General features: G+C 38.6%; 2 protein-coding genes across 2 annotated transcripts; both read left to right on the top strand.

Moving 5' to 3' along the window:
* Window positions 1–1,496: 1,496 nt before the first annotated feature.
* Window positions 1,497–3,926, top strand: LOC101297946. Its single transcript, XM_004305463.1, has 2 exons — window positions 1,497–1,707; window positions 3,465–3,926. The coding sequence occupies exons 1-2, from the start codon at window positions 1,497–1,499 to the stop codon at window positions 3,602–3,604; spliced, it is 351 nt and encodes a 116-aa protein (XP_004305511.1). The 3' UTR covers window positions 3,605–3,926.
* A 2,554-nt stretch (window positions 3,927–6,480) lies between these two features.
* LOC101297751 lies at window positions 6,481–8,459 on the top strand. The gene is made up of 3 exons (XM_004303260.1): window positions 6,481–7,259; window positions 7,380–7,552; window positions 8,054–8,459. The coding sequence occupies exons 1-3, from the start codon at window positions 6,633–6,635 to the stop codon at window positions 8,217–8,219; spliced, it is 966 nt and encodes a 321-aa protein (XP_004303308.1). The 5' UTR covers window positions 6,481–6,632; the 3' UTR covers window positions 8,220–8,459.
* The last annotated feature ends 1,055 nt before the right edge of the window (window positions 8,460–9,514 follow it).

The raw sequence follows: 9,514 nt of genomic DNA, 5'->3' as shown, positions 1-9,514 counted from the left end.
CGCAAAGGTCATTCTGCGCGGAAACTTTTAATGCACTCTCGGGATTGCAGCTTTTCGTAGCTTCTTTCAATCCTTCTAAATGGTTCAAGTAGAACTATTTACTCACCTATCTACTCCTTGTAGTTATGTCTCATAGAGACATTGAGTGCTTCGCAGATAGTGGAACTATCCACAACATTCTAAGGAACCATGTTGAGCTTTAAAGACATTCATGCTAATGGTTTTCATTTGAAAACACATTGTGAGAATGAACAAGAATTCTTTTGTGTATACCTTCTCATGAATGCGGACTGAAGCGCATCTTGGAGAAATTCATGAGTCAATCTAGTGGACTGTATGTCACTATGATTCGAATATCGAATCCCATGTTGTCGCCAAACATGATATTTGGGACACTGACTCATACAGGCTTTGGTTTGACTAAATTGGTCAACCTGGAAGAGATATAATGATCCAAATTTCGAGAAATTCTCATGGACATCCATTCTTCCGCTCAAAACGAAGACATTCGAGACCTAGCATCACCATGAAGGATGGTGGTGACCCGGGAGACATTGACGTCACCCGAACATGACTCCAACTTCCTGGAGGTCGTCCGGTCAATTCCTCAAGCAATTGAGGTACACCGGCATTTCCTCGATGTCGCATTGGCCCCCTGCAATGCTCATTGCTCGTTTTGAAAGCCTATTCTTTAGCTAAATTAGGAGTGAGACCCTCCTATGCTAAATAACACAAAAGTGAACATTTTATTCTTACATAAAATTATGTAGATAGATACAACCAACTTGCGGACACCTTTTATGCTTTATGGTGTTGGTTGAAGTGTTAACACACTGGTCACGTGTTACACTATTATCTACTGCTTATACTGCTTATACTTCTACGGGCTCACTACCCATTCTTTAAAGAAGTTCATCGGGATGTAAGTTGAAGTGTCCTGTACCCCATGTTCACACGCAATACGGTCTCACCGAGGCTACGACCAAGCAACTTTAGCTTGTCGCTCGAACATTATTGATGCGCACCACTCTTTCTATTGCGTCTTGGGGCTATGCAATATTTGCATGCAGCTTTACTATTCATCTACGACCCACCATCATTGAATTTTGTTGTACTACAGCTCGTGACTGTGTACCAGGATTGACACGAAATTGCAATCCTTGAGCTCGGCAGGATTGAAACGGATCTCCAATCCTTGAGCTCGGCTAGATGTTATTTCTAGGTGCCAAATCGCATTGCCACTGCGTACAATGATAGGTCATTTGAGATGAATAAGTTTAGGTTGAATATGAACCTCCACCTATAATCCGCATATGTAGGAACCTTGTCAGGCGATCTCATTCACCGCTAAATTGTAGCGTACGTTCTTTAGTTCTGGGCCTCGGTAAAGCCCAATATCATTTGAAGAAAAAGCCCAAGCAAAAGGAAAGGGAATCAGAACCACAAAAGCATAAAAATCAAAAGCGTTCCACAGAAAAGAAGCTGTAAACCAAGAAATGGCGGCAGCAGCAGCAGCAACAACTCTCTTCCTCAAACTCTCCTTCACCCGTCATCACTTCACTCCTCCTCCTCCTACTCCCGCCAATCCCTTCCCGCTTCATCCCCGCCGTTCATCGGGTTGTCTTTCTCGCAATCCCGGCCGTTGCCTCGCCGCCAAATCGGGACCTCCCTTGCCTCCTCCGGAATCCGACCAGAATCAGCTCACAGGTATTTCCTTTAATACTATTATTATTGCTTTCATCGACTTTTGCGTATGAATGAGACCTCACAGGTTTCAATTCCCATGGAAATGAGACGATGCCAAATTCGGGTCCCTGTAGTTGAAGGTTTCAGTAATTTAATTATTTATGTATATATGATAGAGAATTATTATGTAATTTTTATTTTGTATTTATGTCTGTGATGCTTAAGGTAATTGCCGGGAGCTAAGAGTTTCTGAAGTGTCATAATTCACTCTCATGCTTAGTATTGAACTTGAAATATTATAGCAGTGCGAAACATAGCTAGCTCCAAGGGTTTGTCCAACTAGTTTGTACCTGGAATTGTCGATGCTATACTTTCCGCATGACCAACTTGTCGGATATGTTTTCACTAGTAATTTTTAACTCACATTCTTTCATGTTCCCTCTTCCAATGCTACCAATCCTCAAACTAAGTTTACATTCCTACAGTTATTAACCATTGCCTTCACTTTCTCTTTGTTAAGTTTATATTGATAGGAATCTATGACTGTATTAATCTATAGAAAAAATGGAGAATGGTGCTTGATAACAGTATATCCGGTGCAGGGGCCGTTGACATGCCAAAGGACTTGTAAAATTTTGCATATTACTATTAGAGTAGATCTGCTAAATCGTGCCGCGTTTCCATTGGTTACAAAATGTGGTGGCGCACAAAGAAAGTGTGTCGTAAGAACTGGAGATTGTCTGATAGTAGGACTCATTTTGCTTAGTACTTATTAGACAATATATAGGTGACAACTTTGTACTAATTGAGGACTATCTTAGCCCCTTTATATAGAAGCGTTATTACAGTACAGATTTGAGTTAATAAAATTGATAGCTTATGCTTCTCTCCATGTTTGTGTAGTGCAACCTAACACCAGGTGTGATACCTACAAACCCTATTTGGAACCACAACATAAGCCCAGACAATGTAATTGAAAGAAGAATAAGGAAACAGGAATAACTGTTGGTCTTGGAATTTATTGTATTGTACAGAATAATAACAATGTCAGATACCTAAGTTATAACATAGTATTAATAAAACAAAGGATGCAACTGTTATTTTCATACAATGCTCTGTTAACTCTTTATATTTGAAATTTAATTTCTTCATATTGGTACCGGTGGTATAGCATATTCAATTCTGAGGTCAGACATATTAGATGTTGATTTTAATTGCTAACAATTCGTGTATAACCTAATTAAATTGAGGCTAATGTTATGTTGTAACAACAGAATCTCAATTATGTAAATATTGTTCGTATTGAAATTACTAAGAAGTTATAGTATTTTGGAGATGTCAGGTTGTGGATCTTATAGGCACAAATTTATAGTTGATTCCATATGAGGATCCTTTCATTTGTATAATAGTGGCTGATGGCCGTGGATGAGAAGGGCACAAAAGAGAGCCCACAATAAATAAATAAAAAATGCACACATTATAGTAATAATTTCTATTATGTAGTTCCAAGTAAACTAGTTATTTCTACGAATAACCTTTTGGAGTCCTCAATCCATCTGTGCATGAATAAGGTCTCACCTTCCAACACCCCTCCCTCTCCTAGTAAATAATGTATAATATGCATGCTTCTACATATTCACATTTTTCTCCACAAAGTTGAACATGTTCTCATTTGTCATTGAACTACTTATATATTGCATCTATGGATTGGATGTCATGGGGAAATGTAACTGACTTGCTGTTACTCACTGGCCTCTTTCACCTTTTTGTTGGAACAGGTCTTGCAGGATCTTTGTCTGAATTTCAGGACAAAGTGCACATCTTCTTTGCTGTTCTTTTTTGGATGTCTCTGTTCTTCTGGGCTTCTGTATGGGACGACAAGGATAGACTGAACAAGGGCTCACGGTTTAGAAGATGACTGAGTAAGCATTTATTTGTATATAATGATAGTCTGAACGGATAGGATTAGCATATGCACCGAACAAGCAGTGATTTTTTTCTTGGATAATATAGTACAAAGCGGGCTAGATTACATAGACAAATGATGTACTTAGTAAAGATGAATGACTAGTCTTGTGTGTGTTAATGTGCCCTTTTGTGAGTTTTTATCTAAGACATGATAGGTACCTATACTACAATAAGGAGCCTTTTTAATCCTACAATGAGAAAACAGGTCAACTATGCCCTTTTGCATAAAAAGAATTAAATAATGTTCAATTTCTAACCACCCACTTTCTTTCTCCCTCATGTTGTTTTGTCACCCTTCACGACCGAACCTACACTGCATTAACTTCCTACTCCACGGGCATCACATGTGTATAGCTTCTAGACTTCTAGTATGTATAGATTGGCTAACTCCTAATAGCATGTTTCTGCTTGAAGGTCTGTTAGATTCAGTTTTGAAATCTTATCAACCACAAGTTTCTAGTAATGGGATGTGTGGTTTGAATCACACTTTTCATCCTTTTAGTCGTTTGGATTTAACTATGACGGAAAAGCTTATACTTCTTTTTTTTTGTTTTTGTTTTTGTTTTTTTTTTTTTTTGGAATTAGCAAAGCTTATATTGTTGAGTTTGCATCCTGCACTTCTATTTTCTGTTGTGATTATTGCCTATGAAGTGAACTATGTTGCATCAAACTTCAATGGGATTACTTTAACAGTTTGAATGAAGACATTCTAAGATAGGCTAAAGGGGTTGCAAGTACAAAAGTTTAGATGGGATAGCACAGGAGTTGCCTTAGAAAAGAGAAATGTATGATAAGTCTTGCTACCAAGAGTCTGGGATTGCTGGAGTAGTACAATTTTGAGAATCTAATAACAGTTTTGAAGTAAGCTGAAAAGTGTTTGATCTGGCATCATGTGCCCTCTGAATTCAGTCACGTCCTCGACTAGACTCCTTGTTGTAGTTTTGTATAGTATTCCAGTTAGTAGTACATAATTGGTACTGCAGTAAGACTCAAAATGGAAATGTGGCCAGCAGAACATGACAGGTAACCAAATAAAGAGGCTCTAGTGAACATTGGTTTGGTATCAACCATGGTCATGTCTGCACTTTAAATTTCGAAGAATATGTGTTCAGCGGTTACTGTTATTCATGGAACACCTGCTGCAATGTCTGCCTTTCAATGGTGTGGTATGCTGAGTGATTGCTGTGGTTAAATTCTGTGCTCCCTTATAACTTGACTTGCTGGCATTGTATGTGAGTGATTGATGTGGTTAGAATTTGGACTGGAATGATAATTTACCGACTAAAGGAACATGTGATTGTAGCTGTTTGATGTTGATTTACTATGTATCTTTTCAAAGAAGAACTTACATCACTTCAATAAAGAGACTAGGACAAGTTATCTTTCACTGAGAGGGTAACTTTGGTTGGGACTTGGGACGATCGAATTATCAATGACCATACCATTCTTTGGTGTTAGACATGAGAATCAGGTTCCTGCATTTCATTCTTCCGATATAGTTCAAGTGGAATTGTTTTGCACTCCTGTTTTCACTCCCATTCTGCCAATGAAATATAACCTCATTGCGACACGTATTTCTAGCGTCCCTAGAATGAGAAAGGACTGAACTGCAACAAAAAAAAACAAGCTCTCACACTAAAAAGCCATGGACATGACCTCTCTATCTGTCTCGTTTCCTTCTTTGGTGATAACATTAACACAAAGAAAACTCACCCTCTACCATCCTTGGCTACAATGTGAAAACCTTGCTCTTACATTCTTAATCATTCACCACCGATCTCAATCTATCTTGCACAAGACTACAAGAGGAAGGGTGGTAGAGAGACAGAAACTAAGCTAAAACGACAGCCCAAGATGTACTAGTGGTCAGTTTCATATGGGTGAAGCAGAAAAGTAATCATACAAAACGGCGGTGGTGACCGGTGAGTGCCTACCGTCACGTGGAGGATGAGTCAACGTGTTGCCTGCGCAGAGGATGGTCTTCGGCCATCCGCCGTCGGCTTATGAGGCGACGACAGCGCACCCACAAAGCAGCTGTACATTTGTCGTCTGCCACTTTGATGCAAATTCCCAACTTTGCTGCTCATGGTAGAAGTTGCGACTTACTTCAATTTCACTCCCTTTCGTTTTGGTTTCCAGACAAGGATAATGGCTTGGTTGCCGTCGTAGTGGATGATCCTTTCACTCGCTTGTCATTTGTCAATTTTAAACCGACTCTATAACATGGGTTGTCATTTGTCAATTTTAAACCGACTCAATAACAAGATTTTAAACTCTCGTATAAAATAAGATGAATAGAGTCTATACAGATTAAAAAAACAAACAATTTGCATGTCAACCTTTCGGCCTATGTTTGTATAGCATATTTATTTTGTTTTTCAAACATATTAATCCGACATTGGACTAGAGAGTATGAGCAAAATAGTTTACAAGCTTCATGGGCTCAATGCAGTAATTGTTGGTAGGTTTAAGATTCTCGGTGAGTTTTATAGTAAATGCTCTAGTCTGAATGACGAAGTTCTAAGTAGTACAAAACAAGAATCTCATACCTACAATTTGTGTATCGGTATTAACCAATATCAACAGTTGAGATGACAAAGATTTTTATGTGAATTTATTCAATTTAAGGTATCAATGTCGTATAGAAAATCTCATACCTTTTTTTTTTTGGGGTCTGAAAATGTCATACCTAAAGGGCTAAAACAATGGAGTCTCGATCGGGTGGAAACCGTGGAACGAGCGAGTCTGTGAATGTGATGTTACCCTGTTGGACCCGGGGTTCTACATTTCTAGACTAATTACCCTTTTGCGATATTTATGGAAAATACTGTGGCATATAAATATTATAAACCCTTAACAGGAACAGTGTGTTCTCCCGTCCCTGTAAGTCTGTAACCTGCACTTCTCTCATTTCTCCCTATATATATACCTGAACGACTTTTCTTCTTCAGTATCTATCTTTTGGTAAACCAATAACCATGCTTCTAAGGAGCTCTTCAACACCAATCTTGAACTCATGGCTCTCTCACTCCAAAGACACCCAACCAGAGCCAGAGCCACTTCTTAATCTTCCTAGAACCAGGTCAGTCAACTTATCATCTTCTCTCCACTCCCCCACTTTTGACCCAACAAGGAAACCATCCCAGTTCCTAGTTGAATCAGACATCCAAACCTCTCCAGTTAAGCCCCAAAAGAAAACCCCCATACCACAAATCAAGACAAAGAAATCCAAAACCAGAGCCAAAAGTATGGAACAAGAAGAACTAAAACCCATTACCATATCATCTTCATCTTCTTCTTCAACCCAGAGGCTGTTTTCAAGCTCTGGATTGGATGGGAAACTCGTGGATGACGAAGCTTGTGGTGCAGGGAAGGAAGAGAGTGCGCTGCAGACACTGACGGTGGGTGGTGTGGGAAATAATGGCGGTAAGATCTGTGGTGGTGGTGGAGGGAGGAAAGGATCGGACGGTGGAGACGAGTCTGGTTTCTCTGAGAGTAACAATAATCGTGGGATTGATAGTACCGATGCTTATTACCGGACAATGATCCAAGCAGACCCGAGCAATCCACTCTTACTCAGCAACTATGCAAAGTTTCTAAAAGAGGTAAGTTTAGTATCCCACTTTCTTGGATTGTAGGTTATTTTATATATGTTGCATGTTTTGGTGAGCACTTTGATCCTTGATTCAATATGGGATGTTTCTGATTGTTAATGATGTGAATAGGTTCGAGGAGACTATGGTAAAGCTGAGGAGTACTGTGAGAGAGCAATTTTGGCTAGTCCGAGTGATGCTGATGTTTTATCAACATATGCTGATCTGATATGGAACACACAGAAGGATGCTCAACGAGCTGAGAATTATTTTGACCAAGCTGTTAAAGCTTCCCCAGATGATAGGTGAGGACTGAAATCCTGTTTGATCAAAATTTTAGTTCTTTATTTTGATTTGGTTGTAATAGTCGTGCTTGATCAAATTGTGAATTCTACATCGGTGAAACAATGATTCGCTAGTTTGATCAATCAAGACCAATGATCCGAAGTTAACTTCAGTTAGCAATTCAGGATGAATCCTTTGGGTTGTTGCAGCTACACCTACACAGCTACACTGCAGGATTAACATGTACAGTATCTCACAAATGTGGTCCAGTATATGCAGATTTACTCGAGTTGAACATGTAGTTATGTTCGATGTGCTCGACTCTGTTAGGATTGTTTAGCTCATACGTCAACACTAATAATTGGAGTATTTCATGAGGTTCTCTTTAGATATAAAGATTGTTTTAGGGACTTGGTTCACTTTCAGAAGTGGGATTTTCGGAAATCTTTTTATCTGCTCTTTCCTGGTTATGGATTTTCATTTCGCATGGGGCAATCAGTTAACTCATTCTCTTTTTGCAGTTATGTCCTGGCTTCATATGCTCGATTCCTGTGGGATGCTGAAGAAGATGAAGAAGAAGATGAAGGAAATGAAAGAGTTCAACATGGAACTGATCAAAGCCACACATCTTCATCCAATTTCTACCATGGAGCTCATCAGCATTCTCCTTTAACTGCAGCTTCTTAAATGACTCTTCATCCGAGATATTTAACATATTAGCTGTGACTTGTAAAATAGTTGAAATAACATATTAGCTGATGTATGATATCAACCTTTCGTATCTTGTTCCTTTCTTACGGTCTTACCTACATATATATAGATGCATATGTTGTCTGTGTTGCTTATCTTGTTAACTGTAACTTTCTCATAATAAGCTTCATCCAGAATAAGAAAACGCCTGGGCAGACACTTTGGACGTCCTTCTGCAATTGTACAATGCGATAAGTATATGCAGCTATGCCTTATTCCTAGTTTGATGATAATTTTTCTTGTCGTCCTTACTGAACAAAAATGACTGAATTAGTCCAGCACACTGCAATAAGCTCCATCAGAAATGCAAAGTCCGATTGCATTGGTATCGGAATATGACATACTATTAAGGTCAGTTGCCCTAAGATGGAGAAAGTCTAGTAGTAACGGTAAGCAAGATTTTTTGAAGGAAAAATCTGGTCTTCCTTCTGTAAGTTCTCCCTTTGCCAGAAATCTTTACGATGTATTTTCAATGCCTGAACTGATATGATTTTGAATGCTGCCTGCACCTTAAATTAAGGGAAATGAAAGTGAAAGAAAAAGAAAGATGTGGAGGAAGATTATGACTTTGTAAAAATATCAAAGGATAGTTCATCCAAAAATAAAATCTATTTCATTTCTGTGGATGTTTCACATATATTCTATCTGTGTGGTTTGCATTGTTCTGTATACTAGTCTCTCCATGGGTCCTGCTGATATATACATCTTTGTCTTGCCTTTGTTGGTGATAAGCTCATGTCCTTTTCCATTGATTGATTCATTTACTCATGTAATTGTCTCTATTTATTGAAAATTCGTCTATGCACAAAGATGCAAATGAACCGGGCAACTAATATGCAGTATTTTAATCCGGTCATCTACGTCGCATTACATACATATATACCGTTAACAAAATTAAAACCCAAAAAAATAGTCTCAACTGTTTCCAACTAAGGAGATGAGAACACTATGTCGAAGAGGACGTACTCTTATTATGGGTGTTTAATTTGATCGGATCAAAAATGAAATTGAAAAGAAAAAATTTAGGGTCTCTAATCTTCATTCGATCTTCCCATACGGCGATTTAAGCACTTACACATTAATGATAGAGTAAATTTCAGTTTACTCCCCTGAATTTTAGGTCTAAAATCAGTCCGATACCTCATCTTTTTTTTTAATCAGTTCCATCCTATCAATCTCGACCAAAATGACTAAAATAACCCTTGTTAATCCTTTTACCCTCTCTCTCTCTC

The sequence above is a fragment of the Fragaria vesca genome, linkage group LG6, assembly GCF_000184155.1.
Source record: "Fragaria vesca subsp. vesca linkage group LG6, FraVesHawaii_1.0, whole genome shotgun sequence".
Lineage (NCBI taxonomy): Eukaryota > Viridiplantae > Streptophyta > Magnoliopsida > Rosales > Rosaceae > Fragaria > Fragaria vesca.
Note: the sequence above shows the minus strand (reverse complement) of the source record. Positions and strands in the feature narration are given on the sequence as shown.